This window comes from Brassica rapa, chromosome A05 (assembly GCF_000309985.2).
Source record: "Brassica rapa cultivar Chiifu-401-42 chromosome A05, CAAS_Brap_v3.01, whole genome shotgun sequence".
Lineage (NCBI taxonomy): Eukaryota > Viridiplantae > Streptophyta > Magnoliopsida > Brassicales > Brassicaceae > Brassica > Brassica rapa.
Window position 1 is genome coordinate 12476459 of NC_024799.2, and position 24639 is coordinate 12501097.

Genomic DNA, 24639 nt, shown 5'->3' on the forward strand with positions numbered 1-24639 from the left:
GTAAAAGTTGCATAATTATCAAAAATTAAAATTAGACAATATTTACAAAATTTGTAGATATATAAGAAAATAATGATTTTATGATTAAGTTTTTTTTTTTTAATTGTATACATTTTTGAAAAATTTAGTAATAAAATTGCATGATTTAAAAATATATAATTAAATTATATTTCGAAATTTATAATGCCATATTTGAATATATTTATTTTAATAATGATTTATGAGTTATTCTCATATTCTAAAAAAATTTCCAAAAAAATAAATTGACATTAAATGTAATATATGAATTATTACCATATTATAAAAAGTTTACCAAAAATATAATAACATTAAATGCAATTTTCTATGTCATATTAAGCTATAAGACATGTCATCAATTTCAGTAGCTATGTCATATTTGTTTTGTGAAATTGATTGTAGAAAAGACATGTGGCAAAATCACTTCGCAAATATAGTCTAGGGAATGCATTTTTCACGAAAAAAACTTTGAAAGGAGATTTCCATAAAATTCATAACAGTAGTAATTAGAAAAAAGGGAAATTTGCCTCTATAACTACAAAAAAAATTCAAATTTGTTAAATAACCAAAAACACGCTCTCTCTCTCCAACTTCCTCTTCATATCTCTTTCTTCCTTCTCTCTAGAAAACCAATTTCCCTTCTTTTAATGGTTAGTACACAAATAAGCCCTAAACAAATCTCTATTTTGGCATATTTCTTTTCTGAAAACAAAATGTAGTTCTTTATAAAACAATAAATACTTTGTCTTTTTTTTTTTTGATGAAATTTCATATTTATTGATCAGAGGGAAATTTACAAAAGAATTGGCCTAATAAAGAATAAGAGGTCTAAAGTATCATAATTGCAAAAATAAACTTAGAGTCAAGGTGACACTTCAAACCATCTGCAAAGAAGGCCTTCCAACTTGTGCCCCCGGCGATACTTAAGAGAGCTAATGCGATTGCGCATTGTCTTATCAATAAGACGCGTCATCTGCGATGTCGTAGACCACGGCTTCTGGTGTCGTCGCCCATTCCGTTCCCTCCATATACTATAAATGGTCAGTTGAAATACCAGTCTGACCAGCACCGAGTCAAGAGCAGGAGTACGAGTTCGCTGAATAGACAACAGAGTTGCAGACCAGTCTGGATTCATCCTTCGACCAAGTAAACGTCCTGCCACATTATCCCAGACCGTGTAACTGTAGGGGCACGCAAAAAATAAATGATCCCTAGTCTCATCGGGTTCTCCACACAGAGTACAAGGTTGAGTGATTCCCCATGTACGCATTCGATTTCCGGTGGACAACCTATTTTTAACAGCCAACCAAGTCATGAAACTGTAACGAGGAATCCCTTGCGTAAACCACACAACCTTACACCAAGGTACAATCTCACGCTTATCTCTGATCTGCTGCCAAGTTTCTGAAGTGGAAAACATACCCTTGAACTGATCATCAGACTGCCTCCAAACCACGATATCCTTACCATTGTCTGAGCAAGGAACTGGCGCTTCTTTTATCCGATGGCAGAGGGAAGGAAATAGTCTCCCACGGCGCTCCCTAATATTCCAGCCTCCATTAGTAACGACCTCTCCAACTCGAGCATTGCGTGGAACACCTAAGTGCATTGGACCGGCGTCGCCAGTAATATCTATGAGCTTCCCCTGATCAAGCCAATTGTCAAACCAGAAGAAAGCATCATTTCCATTCTGAACAGCCACCTTCAGAAAAGGATATGCAGTGTCTCTAAGCTTTAGGAGTTTACGCCAAATCCAAGAACCCTTTTGGTTATCTTTCACATCCCAAAAAGAGCTGTCTCGGAGTAGATAATGCTGTACCCAAGACACCCACAGCGATCCTGCTAGAGTAAACAGCCGCCAGATCAATTGAAGGGAGAACACCACTTGAGAATCTCTAAGTCTCCGCAGACCCAAACCACCTTCATCTTTCGGATAGCAAAGCTCTGCCCAAGCAACTTTTGCCTTATGTGATTGGTGTGGTGAGCCAGACCAAAGAAAAGCACTACACAAACTTTCAATCTCATTCAGACAAGCAGCAGGAAGGATAAATGCGGAACTCCAGAAGTTGACAATGCTTGTAATGATAGACTTGATCAGCTGAAGCCTGCCTGCAAAGGAGAGACTTTTGTTTGACCAAGTGAGCATCCTACTCCGAACTTTGTCAATCAGAGGCTCGTAGTCATGCTTAGTAAGTGTCTTAGTAGTCAAGGGAAAACCCAGATAGCGAATAGGCAAAGTCCCTGTGCTAATACCTTTTCCTGTTGCAGCAACACTGAGAGCTCCAGATGCATCACCAGAGATAAAGATAGTAGACTTGGAAGCATTAATATAAAGACCAGAGACATTTGCAAACTGATTCATGACCTCCATAACTCCATCTAAAGAGCTAGTTTTCCCATCTGAGAAGACGAGTATGTCATCAGCAAAGCTCAGATGAGTGAGCTTAACCCCAAGGCAATGCGGATGATACCCAAACTTCCCTTCCTCAGCTGCTTGATTCAACATCTTGGAAAGAACATTATTGAGGATGACGTATAAATACGGCGACAAGGAGCAGCCTTGACGGATTCCCCGAGCACTAGTGAAAAACCCCTCCAGACTACCGTTAACAGCTACCGAGAAAGACGCAGTTGAGATGCAAGCTTTGATCCACATAATGAACTGATCTGGCAGATTCATGGCCTTAAGGACTGAAACAATGAACGTCCACTTAACTGTATCAAAAGCCTTCGCAATATCGAACTTGATAGCGCATCTAGGGGAGGAGGTAGTCTTATGATAGCCATTAACCAGTTCAGATGCTAATAACACGTTCTCCAGTAGAAGACGACCCTTGATGAAAGCGCTTTGGTTTGGTTCTATAGCATCAGGAAGTATCTCCCTAAGGCGGCGAGCAAGAATCTTCGAGATAACCTTATATAGGAGGTTACAACAGGCTATGGGACGGTAATCCTTCATAGTCAGAGCAGCTTCAGTCTTCGGAATCAGTGAGAGAATGGTTGCATTGATTCCAGAGGGAAGGAATCCAAATAAGAAGAAAGACTGCACGGCAGTGACAAAATCTTTCCCAAGAACCGGCCAAGCAGCTACATAAAACTCCTTAGTGTAACCATCAGGGCCAGAGACTTTATCATTTGGCAGCGCGTCCAGAGCAGATTTGATCTCTTCTCCACTTACGGGAGCAACCAAGTGAGAAGATTGGGGGAGAGGACAGCGGTAAGTAAGCAAATTCTGTAGAGATTCCACAGAGATCTCCTCACCCTCCTGATGAGTCTGTAAAAAACGCTGGAAATGAGAGACAGCTTCTCTCCGGATATCCCCAGGAGCAGTTAGAATCTCTCCCGACGTGGTGGTCAAGGACCGAATGGCATTTCTAGATGCACGAGATTGAGCAGCACGGTGAAAGACTGAAGTGTTCTGATCCCCAGCATGAAGCCAACGCAGACATGACTTCTGTCTAAAAAACTTCTCCTCAATACTAGCCAGCAAGTTCCATCGCTTCGAAGCTTCTGCTTCAGCAGCTAAGGTCTGAGGGTTGGGGTCTAAGAGAACCTGATTCTGACAGTGGCATAGCTGCTCATACGCCTGCTTTGTTCGGGCGGGGAGGTCACCATAGTGATTTCTATTCAGGGCTCTGAGGTCGTTCTTCAGAAGCTTCAGTTTCCGGTGAAACATAGTCAGAGAGCAGCGTGAGTGATATAACACAGGGGAGGAGTCCCAAATATTTTTAACTGTAGGCAGAAAGTCCTCATGATCCGTGAGATAATTAAAAAATTTAAAAGGCTTCCTCGTGCTGTCAATGGAGGCAGACGTACGTATCAAACATCTAGCATGGTCAGAGACTCCTCCTGCATCAAAGCTAGCATAAGACTGAGGGAAGAAGCGTAACCAAGCTCCGTTGATTAAAGCTCTGTCTAGTTTTTTCCCTATCGGATTGCCTTCTCTCTTGTTCCACCATGTAAAGAGAGCTCCCACGTAAGCTAAATCCGTAAGCTCACAATCTCCACATACTTCTTGAAACTCCCTCATACCTCGCTGATCCGTTAGATAGTCCAATGACCGAGAATGCTCCCCAGAAGCAAGCGTTTCATTAAAATCACCAATTAGGATCCAAGGCAAAGCAAGATGAGAATAAGCAGCTTGAGTTCCCTTAATCTCTTCCCATAACCTCCTTCTCTCCACCATACAAGTAGACGCATAGATGGCAGAACAGATAAATTGCTCTCTTGTCTCTGGGATTTGTATTGCACATGTTATGACTTGTGCACTTGCGTGTAGTCTAGTGACCACAGCCCTACTAGACCAGCAAAACCAGATCCGACCTAATCTGTGGTGATCGTAGTTTGTAATAGAGCTCCATCCAGGCAAAGCAGCAGTCATACAATCCGCATGTTTATCCTGTTGGACTCTCGTTTCAATAAGGCATCCGAAAGAGGGCTTTTCTAGCTGTATCCATTTCCTTACTGCATCATGCTTGCGCGACATATTGAAGCCGCGCATGTTCCATGCGAAAAAAGACGTCATAACTTCCTAACGGAAGCTTTCTTTGATGAGGCATGAACCTGCGCAAACTTCAGGTCCCTTGTGCGGACAATCTTCTTCTTACTCGTTTTCACCGTGCTGGCAGCATTATGAGACGCCCGCAACTGCACCGTAGAGTTCTTACGTTGCCGTTGAGAGTGATCAGCTATACTTTGACCAGTGGTATCAGCAACAATCTCCCCTTCCTCTGTGTCAGTTTGCACCTCGTTATCAGATTCGCCCTCCTCAGCAATATCTGCGAGAACATGGAACCGCGATGGAGACACCGTAATAGCACCACTGTCTACCTTTCCACCGCCTGATACTTGAGAAACCAAAGACTTCCCAAGTTCAACCACAATACCATCACCACCTTCGAGTAACCGCGACTCAGCCACAGGAGTTTTCCCTGACTGGCCAACTTCCACCATTCCAGCACCCAGGACAATAGAGTTGAGCATGTTGTTAACTTCCACTCCATTTCCCAAAGGAGCATACGGTACAAACTCCTCCAACTCCTGGATGAGATCAGAGACAGGGTTTTTCTGCACCCCTTGGTCCTCAGTCACTACCACCAGTTGTAGATCGGCTTCCTTGTTATGCTGCAGGATAGTAACATTTTTTGCGGAGCATTCAGAGCCTTTATGCCCCCATTTCCGACACACTTCACATTTTGGAGGCAGCCACGGGTAGCTAACCTCAAGAACAACCAAAGCCCCGACGTTATCTGAGTAAGATATCCTCTCAACAAGTGGTTTATTGAGATCCACCTCAACAAGGATTCGCGCGACATCCAAACGCGTACATTTCTCTGTGTTGGGATGAAGCTTCACAAACGTTCCCGCTGCACGGGCCAAACACTTGAGACCCTTGTGCGAGAAAAGAGAGTTCGGAACTCCCTTGAGATCCACCCACATTGGCATCGCCGACAAATCTGGGGGATTCATCGCAGTTTCTGGTGACCATTCGTGCACGACCAAAGGAACGTCCGCGACGTGCCAATACTTGCGCTGGATGACTCGGGCACGCATCTGAGGATTCTCAATACGAAACAATACCGTTTTCTTCTCAATGAACTGGACATCGATCTTAGACCCATTACGAGGAGAAGACCAGATTCGGTTCACAGTCGCGTGAATGGATCCCACATGAGGAGCATCCCCGATGAAATAACCAACAACGAAGCTTTTCCAGAGAGGATTAGGGTCCTCAAAGATCTCATCAGGTATCGTCATAGTAGCAACTCCATCGACTACATCAATCACCGGGAGAGCCCCATCTCCTTGCTTTTTCGTCCAAGCCGATTTAGCAGGAGGAGAGCCATGAACGGAAACAGAACGGAGAACGGGAGGAGAGGCGGGAGGTGGGAGATCGGAGGAGGAAGAGCCCGGCGGCTCGTCGCCAGAAACCCTAGGAGTCATGATGGTTGATCAATAAATACTTTGTCTTACAATAAAAACATCAAATGTTTCACCAAGATATTTAAACGAAAAAAAGAGTTAAAGAATCTTGGAAAATAAGTTATTGTAACTTCAACTTCCTGCGATCTCCGCAGAATCCCGAATCCCTCCTAATGTGACCACGTTCTACAATCGTTCCGAAGTTCTTTTCGTCATCTCTTTAAATATCAGTCTCTTTTCATTCTTCTTCGATCTTTTACATCAAGACACCAACACTAAAAAACTTCTTGGCTGTTATTGGTTTATATATTTTGATTGATTTAGAAATCCCTATAGTATTTATAAATCCAAGTAAAATATGCAAATCTGGAGGTTTTTCTCGGATCTGAGTCTTTGTATTTTTAACTAAAAAATCTAAACAAATCCATTCAAATCCATTATAAAATCAAATATATTAGTAAATCCGTACGATTGAATAATACTTGATTTAATATAGAATTTATGAATCATTAAACCAATAACACAAGATTTTAATACATATTTTAAAATCACAGAACCAATAACACTAGATGTAGTTCGGATTTTCAGATCCATTAAAATACAACAACCAATAGTTTATTAGTTGAGACTGTTTCGTAGGTATGTAGTTCATAGGGACAATCCACGATTGCCGCGTAACTATCTTTTGTGGTTTTATATGGGACTCTTATTTGTATAAGATTTGTCGCACTTACGGAGTTAATATAAAGTGTTAAGAAAATAAATCTATCTACATTCAACAGTCATGTTTTCGAAAGCATTTTCCAACATACCATCTTTCAATTCGTCTATTTTCTTAACATCGTTTTTTATTTTATTGTTTCTTTTCAATTCGGATTTGGGCTCCTACATGTCGAAGATTTTTTTAACTCTCCCAAACATCTAACTAGTCAAAGATCCGACTTCTATTAATTATATATACTTTTTTATGCTTATTAGTATTCTTCTCATACATTGTGTCGCCATAAGTGTTTCAAAATGAGTATGGAATGAGTTGTTGAGGTTTCTTTCGTTGATAAGGTTGTTCTCTGATTGGGTTGTGTTGTTTTGTTTTTGCTTGAGAAATGTAAGTAATTTGGAGCAGACTTCGTGTTCATGATGGAAGCAGACCCTACATTGATCCTTATGCTCCGTTGGGGGATGAGAGGATATCAGGGTTCGATTCTTGTCTAAATTAGCATTAACAACGTCTTATTTTCTCCTCTAAACAAGTATTAGTTATTGTTGCACTAAATATATATATTTACTCCATTTGTTCTTTTATCTTATTACGCTTGTAAAAAAATGTTGCTTCTCTATTTCTTGCATCTTCAACAAAAAGGTTCACTAAAAAGGTAGAAAGGTGTCGAAACCTTCACTTAGGTTAGACTTAGAATTAGATAGGTTTATTCGGTTTCTGTTAGTTTGGTTTGTACAAAATTCTGCTGAACTGAACCGAAGTTTGATCTTAAGATAGTTCATTTTTGCAAGTTCCGCGTAACAATCAATATTTCTCGTTAAAATTTAGATAACTTTGGTTTGTCTGAAATAGATTGTTGGATAATTGGTTTTTACTTTTTAGTAGTATGATTTAGATAAGAATAACAAATCAAAACTGATAACCTAAGTTGAACCAACATTTTTGATTGGGCAATTTTAATTGACTTCACGTTACCAAGTTCAAGTTCTCTTTAAACTAAACTAGCATGAGTAGATCCTTTCTAAAAAGATAGTTAAGATGAAACGAGAAGCAACACAATAATAACACAAGGTTCTTTCCAGAAAATGACACATCATATTTTTAAGAGCATAAGAGATTGACATGTCAATAAATGAAAAAAGTTGAAAACCCAATAAAAACATTTTATTTATACACCTAAGTTTACACGTTGGCAAAATTGAAATACTATATTCAATACTTGAGTAAAAACCCAATAAAAACGTGAGTGTTTCACGGTTCAAGTTCGAGTATACTAACCAATCTGATTGTTTTTGTCATTAAACTTCAGCTTTTCATAACTGTTGCAGCTTGCAAGATTTAACTTTAAGAAACTGAAACAGTTGCAACTTTAATAGTGGGGGGAGGAGGACGTGAGCCTCTCCGGGTGGCTAGCCGTGAATGGGATCATCCCATTTGTTGCACATTTAATATAGAGAAGGATCCTATGTTACCTTCTATCCAACAATTAGCCGATGTTTGTCTCATCTATATTTTATTTGCTTCATTGGATCATAACAAGTTTTCTTTTTTCTTTTTACTTGATGTTATGCTTCTTGTTGTCTCTTCTTCCACAGTTTGAACTTTAACTTGTCTTCTTCGTTACAGGAATCACATTTGGCTGACTATATTTTGACAAGAATGACTATATTTTAATTCAGTTTTTAGTTTTTACAGTATCTAGAGTAGTACTACATCTTTTTTACAAATAGATCTCTATGTCCCTGATTGTGCAAACACAATTGAATATAAAGATAATTAATAACGTTAGAAATGTTTGACAATGGAATTTACAATATCTAAGAATCACTGCCAAAAAGCATAAAATAACAATTTGGAAAATGGTGGAAGAAAGTTGGAGGCTAGGGTGACAACGTCTTGAAAACCAAACAAAAATAAAATAAAAGGTCTAAGTATGAGGTAAGATGAATTGTCTTGTCTTAGAACTAGAGAGAACATTTATAAATAAATAATAAAAGGAAAATAGTTCTAAGAAGGTCTAAGTATGGCTGGATCCAAAGTTGAGAAGCAAAATGTGAGAAGGTACCCAAACTCACTTGTACGCAATGTCAGTCCAATAAAATAGATAGTAGATGAACTGTGCTACTGCTGATTAATTATAGGGAGACTTGGAGACCAGAAAAAGAGATACATTTGAATGAGTACTAAGAACAAAAATGAAGTTGTTTACTGGTATGACGTGGATGAAATTTCAAAGAATGGTAGTAACTAAGAGAACAGAGCTGGAACAACTTCAAAAACATTGCTTTTTTTTTTGTCACAGCTTCAAAAACATTGATAACATAGTAAATTCAGGTGAAAGTCATTAGTTGTCTATAACAAATATAGAAATGTTAAGTAAAAATGACAAATTAAAATCGTAAAATTTAACAAAAAAATATATAGAAAAGTTAACATTGACTTTCTCTTATTTTATAAAATAGAAAGGTTTAATGGGATAATGCAAACTGGACTAGACATAAGATTTAAGAAAATATACAAATTACCAAAATTGTGTTATAAAAACACATATTTATCTTCTTATTTAATCCATTTTCAAGTAGTTATACCTGAAATTTTATCACATATACTGATATTTCACTGAAAATGTTTATTCAATAAAAATATGATCGGAATTTGAAAGAATTCATAAGGAAAAGCTTTTGCAGTATTTTTAAAGATTTGATGAGATTTTAATGCATTTATCTAATTCTTATGCTTACTTCAATTATGGATTTTAAAAGAATATACATAAATTTGAGAGAATACTAATTCCTCTAAATTCTATAAATTTTTGAATCCTTGTGTATTTAAAAAGGTAACAAAATTTATTTTATTCTTAAAACTGAAAGAAAATAGTAATTAGTACTACATAGTTTATGGATTGTAGCAAATTTATTAAAATCATAATACTAATAAATAAAATATATGGATCATCTAAACCATAACATCTCTCCACATATCTTCTAAGTTCTGCCATAGTTTTTCTCCAAGTATTTGCATTTTTTATCTTGCTCTTGTGTTCGTAATGGCTCTTAACAACGATGTGCGAAAGCACACAATCGAAAGTCTCAGAAGGCATCTTGATTTGGTTAACAGACACTGGGTTTCTTCAGCAACAAGGCAACATTGACTTTATATTTGTTAATTGTTGTTCTTTATATATGCCGGTAACTCGTTAATTATCATCCACAAAGGTCTCTTCATTCTTCACGTACTTCTGGAAAAATGAGAAGTAGAGAAATGCTACTGTTTGTGTTTTCTTACGATTCATTACAAATCTCTGCATAAGAGCAAAGAATTGACCCTTTACATTTATACATGACATTTTCCATTAAATTCTTATCAAATACCATTACTACAAAATCTATCAAATATTGAATAACAACAGAATTTAAAGTAATTAAAAGAATGATTCCAAATGCTTAATCCAATAACAAAAGAATTTAAAAGAATTGATGAAATCCATAATTGAATAACAGTGGAATTTAATGGAAACTATAATTCCTTCTGATTCTATCAAATTTCTAAATCCAATACCCCCACCTAAGAGAACAGAGCTGGAACAACTTCAAAAACATTGCTTTTTTTTTTGTCACAGCTTCAAAAACATTGATAACATAGTAAATTCAGGTGAAAGTCATTAGTTGTCTATAACAAATATAGAAATGTTAAGTAAAAATGACAAATTAAAATCGTAAAATTTAACAAAAAAATATATAGAAAAGTTAACATTGACTTTCTCTTATTTTATAAAATAGAAAGGTTTAATGGGATAATGCAAACTGGACTACACATAAGATTTAAGAAAATATACAAATTACCAAAATTGTGTTATAAAAACACATATTTATCTTCTTATTTAATCCATTTTCAAGTAGTTATACCTGAAATTTTATCACATATACTGATATTTCACTGAAAATGTTTATTCAATAAAAATATGATCGGCTCTCCTAGGGTTCCTCGTCTGGGATTGATCGAAATTTCCAAACAAAATATAAACCCAAATAGAGAGAGTACCACAATAGAAATTCAAAAAGAAATAAATCGGATAAGTAGTTTGAAAAAAACAAAGGGCTCGTCACAAGAGTGTTTCGAACCCATTCACGCAAACACAAAGGATAACAGAATTTAACATTTCGAAACTTTATTCTTCTCAGTACTCCTCGCCTTCGTCATCCTCATCATCGCCACCTTCAGCACCAACCTCCTCATAATCCTTCTCAAGAGCTGCAAGATCCTCACGAGCCTCAGAGAATTCTCCTTCCTCCATACCCTCACCCACATACCAGTGAACGAAAGCACGCTTGGCGTACATGAGATCGAACTTGTGGTCAATCCTCGAGAACACCTCAGCAACACTCGTGGAGTTGGAGATCATACACACAGCTCTCTGCACTTTAGCAAGGTCACCTCCTGGAACAACAGTTGGTGGCTGGTAGTTTATACCGCACTTGAATCCAGTAGGACACCAGTCAACAAACTGGATGGTACGCTTGGTCTTGATGGTTCCAACAGCTGCGTTGACGTCCTTGGGGACAACATCACCACGGTACATCAAACAGCAAGCCATGTATTTCCCGTGACGAGGGTCACACTTGGCCATCATGGAAGCTGGCTCGAAAGCACTGTTTGTGATCTCAGCAACAGAGAGTTGCTCGTGGAAGGCCTTCTCAGCAGAGATGACTGGGGCGTAGGATGAAAGCATGAAGTGGATTCTTGGGTATGGAACCAAGTTGGTCTGGAACTCAGTGACATCCACGTTCAGGGCACCATCGAACCTTAGAGAAGCAGTCAAGGAAGAGATAACCTGAAACCAAAAAAAAAAAAAACACACACATGAGTAATGAAACAACTTCAAGATTTGAGTTGTTTGCGAATGAATGGCTTGATTGATACCTGAGAGACGAGACGGTTGAGGTTGGTGTAGGTAGGCCTCTCAATGTTAAGGGAACGTCTGCAGATGTCGTAGATAGCTTCATTGTCGAGGAGGATAGAGACATCAGTGTGTTCCAAGAGGGAGTGAGTGGAGAGGACACTGTTGTAAGGCTCAACGACAGAGGTAGAGACCTGTGGAGATGGGTAAACAGTGAACCCGAGCTTGGACTTTTTCCCGTAGTCGACAGAGAGCCTCTCGAGAAGAAGTGATCCAAGACCAGATCCAGTACCTCCTCCAACGGCGTTGAAGACAAGGAACCCTTGGAGACCAGTGCAGTTATCAGCAAGCTTCCTGATACGGTCCAAACACAGATCAACAATTTCCTTCCCAACTGAAAACAGATTTCAAATGCAATTTCAGTTAATATAGAGTGATGATATTATTTATAAAAGGGATGAGTGAGAGAATTACTGGTGTAATGTCCACGGGCGAAGTTGTTGGCAGCGTCTTCTTTACCGCTGATGAGCTGTTCAGGGTGGAAAAGCTGACGGTAAGTACCGGTCCTGACCTCGTCGATCACAGTGGGCTCAAGGTCGACAAAGACGGCACGTGGGACGTGCTTGCCCGCACCGGTCTCACTGAAGAAGGTGTTGAAAGCATCGTCACCTCCGCCAACAGTCTTGTCACTTGGCATCTGTCCATCAGGCTGCACAATTCCAGATCCAACCAGTACGTTAATACAAAACGAAACAGTGAAAAAGTGAGGATACAAATCAGGACTAAATCAATCGACACCTTCTATATAATAATAAAGCCTACAAGAGTTCTAGTTCATCGAACAAACATTGTTGAATCAACCATAGCAAGCAAACACAGATCTAAACGGATCTCAAATCAACTATAACAAACGTGCACACACGTATTAACGGATCTCGCATCAAGCCACGTACATTTCTTCTACAATAGATCTAAAATCAAACACAGATCTACACAACTATATCTACAATGGAAATGTAGGAACGAATACATTAGATCTGATGTAAAACGCACAGATCTATACGAAGGGGGAGACGAACCTGAATGCCATGTTCAAGGCAGTAAAGCTCCCAACAGGCGTTTCCGACCTGGATACCAGCTTGACCAATGTGGATCGAGATGCACTCCCTCATTTTCCTTTCAGATTCCTAGCCGAAGAAGACGAAGGAAGGTGGGCGTGTATGAAGACGCTCTCCTGGGAAAAATAAATCTAGATCTGGTGTGGTGGTTTAATCGATGCTGCTCTTGTTTGTTTTATAAGCGAAACCATCCATCTTTAGGTTAACGGCTCCTCTAGGACACGTGTGATGATAAGATTGGGTAACTGCAAACCATGGTTAATGATAGGGTTGTTGTTCTCCTGAGCTGTATATTACTATTTTCTTATTTTAAAATTTGCCGCTTTGCTTCTCTTTGGGATATTTTCGTTTCAAAATCCCTTGAGATACGCTTAACCGGAATATAACCGGACCTGATCAATATCGAGTAAACCGAATCGAAGCCTCACGGCCATAGCTTTCCGATTTGCCGAGTCTTGTTTGCTTTATGGCTTCCGCCTTCAAGCCTCGAGAGGTTCGCGTCTTCGTCATCGTCTCCTCCGTTGGCCTCCCTCGCTTCGTCTCATGTAGTTATTGTTATATGTGAATCTGTGCAACAATCCAATCAGAATCAGATGGAGAGTAATCACTTAGGACTTGAGCTAATTAACTGTAATTCTATCAGATGAGAGTTCTAAGTAAGCGGCAGTGATTCTCATTTTGTTACTTATTGTTGCGCCAAGTGATGATACTAAGCTTCTCTCTTTTGTGCAAATATCAATTTTTATAAAAAAGGGTGGAATGGTTCGTGTTCAATGCCCTGACTGAGTTTTGGCATATGGCTAAAGTTCTAAGATTGAAAGCAGAAGACAGGTTAAAAAATTACACTCATTTTTGTTTTATGGAAGTATTAGATAGAGATTCACGAGACCATTTGTAAAAGTTGACTTCTTTGTCTTTGACTCAATCTAAAGCTCTTCTTAGTTTGTTTTCTTGCTTCTATGTATTTAGAATATTTCTTTCAGTTAAATTACTCGTGTGTCATGTGTGTGGATAGTAAATTAAGGGGCAATCATTTTGTGGCTGTAAGTAACTGCTTGCACCTTTTTTTCTATGCAAGGGTAGAACTCTTTAATGGCAAAAGAGGTTTGGTACAAGGTTGTATACAAAGCATAGACAAATCTAGAGTTGATTTTTTCGCACAAGAAGATCAGGAGGTGATTCTTCCTCATGGCATCATGCAGTGGCAGGTGTTTGCAGCTTTGGGTATGTATGTAAATAGATTGCTATTGATTTTACAACCTCGGCAGTTTTTTTATTCCATGTTTAGCTCTCGGGTCATGATAACTTTTAAAATGTGCAATCTCAGGCTTATTGAGAAATGTACAGTAAGTGTTTTGCTTCTTCTACTATGTCTGGTCTAAACCACATGTGAATGTTGTGCCACTGAATTTGTGTATATGTTCATTGTAGGAACTCGGAGCGAGAAGTGTCACACCACTTTTAACAGAAAGATCTTCCATAATTTGTGATAACCGGGTTGACAGGTTGGAACGTGATAGTTTTGCTGCAGGTGAGCAATGTAAGTAACCATATTGTAAGGAAACACTTGATTGGTCGAAATCTTGCTCTTTTTTTAATTTTCTTGGCATGTACAAGCTATTTGCCTTTATCTGTTAATGTCACAGGCCAAAGGCTACATCAAATGGTGCTGAACCATCCGATTAAATTTAATGCCTTCTTGGGTCATGTAAGTTGCAACATCCCTCTAAGCAATTCTAAAATCCTCCGTTTACAGAACTCGTAACTCTCTTTTTCTTTTTTTTTTTTTAACACCTTTTGGAGTTTTCTAGAAAGAGTCAAAGTTATGTTTGGTTGCTCAGCCGAAGGTACACCTCTTCTCAGTGCAGTAAAATCCTCAGCAAAAGATCCTACGGACTGTTAATCGTTGGCCCGGAAGGCGTTAAGAAATCCTTTCTCCAATACATTGTCTGATGCAGATCTCAAACCTTCTGCTGATGTGCTACGCTTCCACATTGTCGAAATGATTGGTTAGTGCTCTACTAGACACAAATTAGATATTCTTGTTTATGACTCGTCTCAATTAGAACAATCTAACAGTCAACACTGACAATGGATCATACTTCACGAGGAAATTGGTGGGGCTGATGCTGGAAGCTGGCGGTATAGCTGTTGGACTGGGGCCACACCAGTAACGAGTTGAGACGACAACTATTGATCTTCTAGCCACTCTAGTGATGTGGTGTGACTCTCAGGAGACGGTCTAAATGGTGACTGGGCTTTAAGTGTGTGTTGCCCGTCTTGTGTTCTGTGATTTTAGTTAGATAAGTCTGGATTTTATTGCATCACAAAAAACAAGACCTGATATTGATAAAAGCGCTAGTTGTAACGAAGACAAAACAAAATACATTAAACACCAAAATAAGCTTTCGCAAGAAGCAACAGAAAAGTTACAAACTCAACATGGTGGATGAGGTTTTGAATACATCCATTGTGGGAGCCACTTGGGATAACCTTACCTGACAATCCAACCATATACTACTACTTAGAAGGGATATGCTTATGCCCCAAAAGACCTTCACTATTACTCCAATTCTCTGATTCTTGATGGACAATAAACTCTCAAGAGTCCTTAAGTTACAGGATCCACAAAAAGGAAGTTCAATTTGGCAGACAGGGTACAGGATCCATCCATTGTGGGAGAACAAACTAAGATAACATGAGTACCGTAGTTATGTTGTGATTATCTTCTATATACCCTTTAGAATGGTATGTATTTATGCTATAACAACCTTCACTATTCCTCCAACTCTCTAACTCTTGATGAACAACAAACTCTTGTGTCCGCAAGTTACCTGACACCAAACAACTGTCTTGAACACTCCACATATAGACGATATCCGCATTAAACGGATTCACTGCCATGGGAAAACAATCAAAATCAGATCCCACCACAGAGACCAAGTTGATTTCTTCCCCTGACAAGTGCCCAGAATCGTTTTTGTTGTTATTCAGCTTCCAAACTTTCAATCTTCCATACAGTATCTCAATGTAGATAACATCTCCTCCCGAGGTAGTCAAGCATCTCCTAACGTCTTCGTGATACGGAAGAGGGAGAGGTATAACCTGACAGTGATCATGGTCTTCAGGGCCGAAGAAGTCATAAGCTAAAAGGCTTCCGGGTCCACTATCCTCTCCCACCGATAAAGCATCCCATTGACATTGACAGGAGGGTAATAGGCAGTGTATTGAACGGGAATAGAGGAGAGAAGCCGCTTGAAACTCCATGCCCCTGTCTCGGAAGAATACACACACACTCTCCATTCATACATTCCCATGTCGTTTGGTACAAGACTCTGATCATAAGGGTCAGGGTCACATGTCCTGACCACTTTGAAGCTCAAAACGACGCCGTCTTCGTCCACACGCGTTACCAAAGCAGTAGCTTTACATTCATGAGGAGGCGGAGGGATCTCAACCCACTGCTGTGAAACTGGGTTACCGACAAAGGTCTTGTAATAGAAAGTCATGCCGACAGTGCGAGTAGGGAACAGATCGATCCAGATCAAGCCGTTGGAAGAAGATGTATAGAAGTAGCTACGGGTGGGGAGATTAGGGTAACGTTGAAAAGGCATGATGTAAGAGCCTAGAGATCTGGGAAGATCCCATGTGCTGCATCCGTGGAAGCCCATAGCTTCTGCGATGGGGTAAGGATAATCGGTTCCGAACATGAGAGACCATGAGGATGAGGAGGAAAACGATTGTTTTTGTAGAGAGACGAAGACACGACGGAGATATGACGATTCTATCAGCGCTTTCCACTGTTTGCAGACCGATTTCAATCTGGCAATGCTTCTTAACGGCAGTCTTACAATAATCTCCACTAAGATCGCCTCTGGGATAGTTGTTGTAGCAGCAGCCTCCATAGAAATTTGATAAACTGTGGTCAATGGATTAGGGTTTCCTTCTCTTTCTTGCTACAAGAAGTCTTTTGGGTGAAAGCTCGAGTTTATGCGGAAGAAGAAAAAATACATAACACAAGGTCAACGCAGTCAACAGTGGATGATGAGGTGGCAGTTGCAATTGCTGGCTGAGCTAGCAAGTGTCACCTTTCTTAAAAAGTTGATATGGACATTGTATCTTGAGTCAAAAGACTCAAATCTTGAGTTGTTTATAGTTAGAATACTTGCACTGAGGTAGTTAAATTTTGGTTTCAATGGCTGTTGAGTGTTGAGCGTTGAGTGTTGAATGTTAAGAAAAAATTGTGTGATTGGTGAACGCAAAAAAAAATATAGGGGATATCATGACAGGTGGCAACATGTGAATAGAGAGATGCTTTTAAAACCGAACCGGAAAAGTTTTGGATAATGGGTCCCTATAGTTTGACTGGATTCAATTGGTTTCAACCAAATTCAGTTTAATGATATTTTGTAAATAATATACATATTATTTAGAAAACAGATCCTGTCAAATAAATTTTTTAGTAACCAAAATGGTTTAAAAAACTTTAAAATAAAAAAAAACAAATAAAATAAAAACTTATAGAATTATTTAATAGTTAAAATTTAAAATATATGAAAAACACATTTAAACTTTGTTCTTCAAGTCTTCATCACTCCAAATACTTTCACTTTAAAAAAAATCATGAAAACTAAGTTCTTATTTGCTCGTATAATGTGAAGCAAGAATAATTATAATGTTTTATTCATTTATGTAAATTTGGAATTTCATAATGTTAATGTTTTAATTATTAACACAAGTGGTCATAAAATAATAATTAGACAAAGTGAGACATAGACATAAATAATACCTTGACGTGAAAATCTATGGTTGTGAGTCTTCTTGTGATTTGTGATTTGCAGAGATGGTAAAATTCTAAAAAATGAATTACGGCGTTGCTTTATTAATCTTTTACAAAATATATATTTACTTAAAATAAGAAAACTAGAAAGGGTAATTATTTTACTAATAAAATTTTGGCTTACATATAAATCATATCCGGGTTTGGTCGGTTCATTGGGTCGCTGGTTTCTAGATTTTTATGGTTTAATACAAGTTTTTAACCGGTTCAACTTTTAGTTGGGTTTTGCTATTAACCTAACCGGAACTGGTCTCTGGTTGGCGGATTAACCCGGTCCAACCGTCGGTTCGGTCTGGGTTTAAAAAAATTGGTTGAGAGTGAAACACACCAACTTAATATCCTCTTAAAATGTGTAACTATATTTTTATTGGTTGGCAAAATTTTTGTGAGATTCTTATCCCCTCAAATTATTGAAATTCAATTATTTTATAGTAATCATATTTAAGAAAAATATATATATCAAAACTAATGATTTTTATGATCTATAAATAGAGCCTAGTCTCACTTTATTTGGATACAAAAAAAAATCAATTTTTACGATATTTTTTGTATCAGCTTTCAATAAAAAAAATGTGTGTTTAATTTTTTTTTGTTAAATGGATCACAATAATAATCCATAACACTCAAAATTCAGAATGTACCATGATTAAAAAGACTTTAAAATTTATGGATGTGATTTAAAAGTTTGTTGTTTGAATTTAGCCTATTGTACTATTAAATTATGTGTTTTATTTGCGGTTTTGTATGTTTGTATTGTGTGTATTTGAAGTTTCGTAATGTTATTTTTATGATATTTTTAGTATTATTTTTTGAAAATTAGTTATGAACTTACTAAAAAATTATTAAAGCTATGTTATTTTAATTATTTAAGTTAATTACAATCAAAATTATTATTAATATGTAATTATTAAATTATAAAATATAAAAAGATGAAACAAAAATGGTGGAGGTAAGGTGTTGAATTTATTAAACAAAACTATTGTATAGGTTAAAAATGAAATGGTGTTAAACAATTAGGTGGAAGACATAAAAAATGATGGTGTTGAATAAATTTACGTCCTCAAATGAATTTAGTTTTATGTAATTATAGCATTTTGTTTCAAAAACAAAGAAATGTAATCATAGCATCAAAAGTAAACCACTTGTTCTTAGATTTTATAGAAAAAAAAATATTATATTTGTTTTTTTGAATAAAAAACAAAAAAAAACGCAATATTCTATTGGTTCTGTATGCTATGAGATCAGTAAATCAAGGACACCATCCCATTGATATTCAAGAGAGGTTAAGAACCAGTGTAGTTGACCGGATGAGAGGAGAGAAATCGCTTTAAAGTCCATAAACTGTATCAAACGAATAAACATACACTCACCATTCATGCATTCCCATGTAATGTCTATATACGCTTACTCATTGGACAAGTGTCACAAGTCCTTACTCACCATTTTAAACCCTTTGACGATACCATTCTCCACACAGCAAACCAGTGGCGGTAAGTCCTTACTCACCATTTTAAACCCTTTGACGATACCATTCTCCACACAGCAAACCAGTGGCGGTACATTAATCTGGAGGTGGAGGGGTTTCAACCAGTGGCGGAACCAGAAATTTTTTTGTACCGGAATCGGAAAAAAAATCAAAACATAATGTTTAAATGACCAAAAAACTACAAATATATTATACCAAAAAAAAACTACAAATATATTATACCAAAAAAAAACTACAAATGTACTATACGCTCACTCATAGCTTGAAACCTTTTTATAACAGTTTCATTGGCTACATCTTCAAATATATTTTTTCCAATAAAACAAATAAGACAAGCACTTAGAAACTGATCACCGATACGATTTCGTAATACTGTCTTGACGATCTTCATTCCTGAAAAACATCTCTCAACGGTTGCGGTTGCAACGGGCAAAGTCAAAGATAACTTCAAGAGCCTATACACCAAAGGTTTAGAAAGATGATTTTGGTTTCTACCATTAACCGCGATAGATCTCCAAGATGTTTCAAATCAGCAAACCTTTCATCTCCTCGTACATTATCAATATAAATGTCAAGTTGCTGCTTAAGTGATATGCACTCCATAACACTAAAATCCTCAGGATAGAATTTAGCCAGTCTCAATAACTTTTCTTTATCAAACTCACGGAATGAAGCAGTAGGACTTAAAGCTGATGTGCAAACGAGTAACTCAGAGTTTACCTCGTTAAAGCGACCATTAAACTCTTGAAGCTCCATATCCAATATTGTATAAAAACAGTTAACTTGATAATGATGCAAGTTGGTAATGTTGGTCTTTTTGTGTGGCTTTCTTGGATCGATGAAATCGTCCTCCATGTTGAGAATACCAGTGTCATGTTTCTTACAAAAAGCTAAAACATCATTCACAAAAGAATTCCAGCCATCATCTCTGAACTTCTGTAGTTGCCGCTTAGTGGATTCTACTAGTGAGACAACATTTAGGATGTCTTGATCTTTTAGTTGAAGGCCAGTGACAAGTTCTCTGTGAGTCCCAAAATGTGCAACATCAAATGTAGGTAGAACACACAATCAAAAGTATGGATATATTTGAGAAGACCATTTGCTTGACTTCGCTGGGTAAGATCAGCACTTTCATCCTCGACGTACATAAGCATCTCATCCACAGAAGAAAACATCTCAACTAACCGCATCAACGTTTTATAATGAGAACCCCAATGTGTACTCCCTGGTCTTGGAAGAGAAGACTCTTGATTCAATCCTTTTCCAGTCTTGATTTCACCACTGCTTATTCCCTTTTCAATTATATCCCGCTGAATTTCTCGCATTTTATATTTCCTTTTACAAGAAGCTGCAACCACATTCACTAACAAAGAAATCTTATCAAAGAAATCTCTAATTTCAAAATGTTTCTTCGCGACAGCAACAACTACCAATTGTAGTTGGTGAGCAAAACAGTGTACATAGTATGCCGAACTGTTTTCTTTTGAAATCAGTGCTCTCAGACCATTAAATTCACCTCTCATATTTCCTGCTCCATCATAGCCTTGTCCTCTCACCATTTTCAGACTCAGACTATATTTAGCAAGCAATGAATCAATTCCAGATTTCAAAGATAAAGAACATGTATCTTTCACATGGATAAGACCAACAAATCTCTCTTTGACCATACCGTGTTTATCGACAAAGCGAAAAACTATAGCCATTTGCTCTTTCATAGAACAATCAGCTGAATTCATCCACCAATAAAGCAAACACATAATTATCCATCTCTTGAACTATGAAATTAATTACTTCTTCTAAAAAGCAATTAACAATGTCTTTTTGAATAGGATGAGACACCATTTGATTATTTCCAGGAGCATTCTTCAGCACAACCTTGCTCACATCTTCATTCTGTGCAGCAGTATATTTCACTAACTCCAAAAAATTTCCTTTGCTGCTAGAATCGACTGTCTCATCATGAGCACGAAACGGTAATCCTTTTTTCAGTAAGTATCTAGCAGCATCGACTGAAGCATTTAGTCGGATACGATACTCTTTTTTTACAACATCGGTTTGCTTTTGGAAAGCATGTTTGATTGACTGACCTTGTCTCATCAAATCTTCACACTTCTTTTTGGCTATGTTGTGAAAGCTATTTACCGCACCTACATGGCCAGCCAATTTGTCAGACTTATTCCAACTATCAAATTCCTCTGTGACAAATCCAACACTTCCACTTTTCTTCTCGTTGCTGAATAAATAACAAAAGAAACAATATGCCTTCTCTTTCTTGACACTGTATTCCAACCAATCACCATACTGATCAAACCAAGAAGGATTAAACCGCCTTAATGCACCTGAGATAACTCTTTGGTTAAAACTATGCCCACGAGGTTGACAAGGTCCTCTAGTCAAGTACTTGCGTCTCACCTCATCTATTTGATTATGATCATATTCATGAATCCCTTTTCTTTCTCCGGGATCATGCGGCATGTCGTCTAGATGAATATCATCGGTTGATGGAGATTTTCTTTTCAGATTTAGAAATTTATCCATTAGCTTACTGTTAAATAAGATAGATTAGTTTTTTTGAGATATAAAACTAATCATTAAAAATATTCAGATCATGACATAAAGTAACAAAATAAACAAAAGAGTAGAATATAACAAAAAAAGTATATAAAAAACGAACCTGAATGTGGAGAGCACGAGTTGGAACAGGTCGCCGTCGTCTTGTGTTTGCAGAGGAAGAGAAAGGTTTTTTTTTCCTATTTTCAATGTTTTTGTATTATAATTTATTTGGGCTTAATATAAGCTGGGCTTAAACTAAAATAACACTAAAGTTTAAATACCCAAAATATGTTTAATGATTTTAAATTGTTTTTGCAACTATAGAAATAAAATAAGATTAAAACTAATATAATTAAATTTTGCCTTTAATGTCTTGTAATTATTTTTGTGGGGTCAAATTTATTTTTTAAGTGGAATCAATACAAAATTTATCTTAATTTTTTTTTATGGGGTCAGCTGACCCCCCTACCCCTTAGCTGCCTCCGCCCCTGGTTTCAACCCATTGTTCTAAAACCGGATCGCTCACGAAAAGATTTGTAACTATAAACCATGTTATCAATGCTAGTAACGAATACATTGATCCAAATCAATGCATTTGAAAAAGCTACATAAATATATATATATATATATATATATATATGTAGGGAGGTCCGGATGCCGTTGAAAAGCGTGTGATATAAGAGCATATATATATATATATATATATATATATATATAGAAGCCTATAGCTTCTGTTTTGGGAATGAGGATAGTCACCTCCGACCATGATATCAGTGGAGGCTTGAAGGGATTAAAGCTCCGGCGAAACGAGGGTTTCAGCGGTTGGGTACGGCGGCTTGGTGAGGCGCAGACGGCTGGGTCGAGGCAGAGCGACGCGTGGCGCACTGACGGTCAGGATCTCCACACGTGTTTCGCTTCAGCCTCCTCGACGCATGCGTACCAGAGCCTGTCGGTGCTGGGTTTGAGGGTTTGGGCTTTGGGCAGTTGTAGCTAATTTGGGCTTCTGCTTTTGTTTGTTTTTTGGTTGCCCGTTAGTAGTGTGGGCCTTTGTACTTGGGCTTCGGTCGTTGGGCTTAGCCCGTTTCTTTTTATTAAAACAAAATTTGATGGAAAAAAAAGATCAATCTAGGTAGCGTGTTATTTTTGTGGCCCTTATCCTCAATCACGCAACTTGAATTTTTTTTTTTTTAAGAAAATCAATTTTGTTTTGATTTTCGACATTTTTGAAATAAGGCCCAACAAAATAAAATTATTCTATTCACCAAAGTCCACCAAATATAAACTAACAATTTTAAAAATTAAGGTGTATTACATAAAGTCCACTATATTTAGTGCTGACATTATATTTCCTTTTTATAAAATATATACTTTTAAATTTTATATAATTCACTTTATATTATACAAACCATGCAAAATACAATTTTATAATTTTAATATATCATTTTTATACTTATCTCACCCGTGCAGGGCGCAGATCTTATCCTAGTTGGATGTGATTATGTTGTGAAATTAGGTATCAGTATGTAGTGATTTCGATTTTAGCCTCTCTTTTTTTTTGTCAACATTTCGTTTTATAAAACGAAACCCGAAAGGACACATTTACAAGCAGTTCAAAACTTTCATAAAATACATTCAGCTGAACTTGAGCCCAAACCTACAGATAAACATGATGCACATGAGTACCACGTATACAACACGTGTCCTCTTTTGAAACTCCACCGCTTCCTGAATCGAAGAAAGAGAAACGTCGCCTTAACTCTGGCCGGCCGATCACGCTCACCATCTCCGACTCTCTTGAAACTGCTTGCTCGCTCCAATCTCCTTCGATCGCCTCCCGTTCAACAAGGACTTCTTTTCCATCCATTAGAATTAAATCCAGCGAAGAACTTCAAAAGACCCGAGACAGAACATTGTTGGAACACTAGCCTGAACGGCAGCTCCGACTTTTCTATTCCTGCTTCGAAATCTCTCTAGTATCTTCTAACCCTCTAATCTTGACTTTCATGGATACTTCACTTTCTCATATGCGAAGATTGATTCCAATTCCAAATCAAGAGTTGAGCTTTTCTAATAAAGGGAACATCAATCCTTTGGACAGATGGATTGAAGGTGGAAACAGAAGGAGAAGAGCTTTACACACAACAAAATCGGACAAAACCGAATCAAAATCCGCAACGGAAAATTTTAATTGGACAAAGCCGAAACAGAGGATCTGATCGCATGATCAGAACATTAAAAACCATATTATACACCAAAAAGTCTCCGTTTCTTTCCCTCTGAAAGATGGGTGTGTGGTAAGAGGAAGTGTTTAAGGTGAGTTTGGTCTCGGGTGAAGTAAACAATACTAAAAATGGGTCGAACAGAGGCGTTTATTAGATTTCGAGATGATGTTACAAAGGTGGAGAAAGTAAAAGCAAGCCGGAGCTCGTGAGAGGTTAAACCGGAAAAGTACAAATAGTAGAGAGATGATTGTACGGATGATAAACCCTAATCTCGCCGCTAAGTTTGTATAGCTCAGTGTCGATGCCTTTCTCCTTTGCTTTCCTCTCCTTTTATACTCTGTTCGATTACCTTAACCTAATCTCTTTTTACTGATTGGGCTTTGTCGGTCCTTCGGGCCTGATTATGAGATGCTCGCTTCGAGCCGTTGAGTCGATCAACCTCGCTTCGCTTGCTCTCCGCTTCGACTAACGGCGCTTCCTGGTTAAGTTGAAGCCTCGAGAATCGGCTTCTGCGCCGACGTCGACTCGGTTTGCTGGACTGGGCCTTTTGTTCGATGGGCTTTGTGGATGGGTTAAATCCATCCCCAACAGTAAGTCCCCCCCCCAGTTTATTGATGGTCGAGCAATCGATCTTCGATGAATTTGGTGTCTGTAGTTCGGAGAACAAAAGGTTCAATCCGAGCAAGCGACTGATCGTTGAGGAGTCGACCCGTTCAATCGATACTTCTCAATCGAGAGAATGGATTGACGCGTCCGTTTCTCACGCGTTGCGATCGCGAGATAAACGCTTACGGGTCGAGAAGACGGACCGGCGCATCTGTCGATCACGCGCCTAATTGGGTTTAGGCCCACTTAGGCCTTATTA

At 37.9% G+C, this 24639-nt stretch overlaps 1 protein-coding gene and 2 pseudogenes across 2 annotated transcripts; all 3 read right to left on the reverse strand.

The window, feature by feature from the left end:
- Positions 1–10658: 10658 nt before the first annotated feature.
- On the reverse strand, positions 10659–12907 carry LOC103849546 (tubulin alpha-2 chain). Of its 2 annotated transcripts, XM_009126309.3 has the most exons (5): positions 12635–12907; positions 12030–12264; positions 11579–11949; positions 11029–11489; positions 10678–10946 (listed from the first exon to the last, which is right to left on the reverse strand). In XM_009126309.3, exons 1-5 carry the CDS (start codon positions 12725–12727, stop codon positions 10811–10813), a joined length of 1296 nt encoding a protein of 431 aa, XP_009124557.2. In that variant the 5' UTR covers positions 12728–12907; the 3' UTR covers positions 10678–10810. The 2 variants fall into 2 exon arrangements, with proteins under 2 accessions (XP_009124556.2, XP_009124557.2); XM_009126308.3 differs by having other exon boundaries at positions 10659–11489.
- A 2088-nt stretch (positions 12908–14995) lies between these two features.
- LOC103849548 lies at positions 14996–17598 on the reverse strand (annotated as a pseudogene).
- LOC117133965 lies at positions 15020–22451 on the reverse strand (annotated as a pseudogene).
- Positions 22452–24639: the final 2188 nt, after the last annotated feature.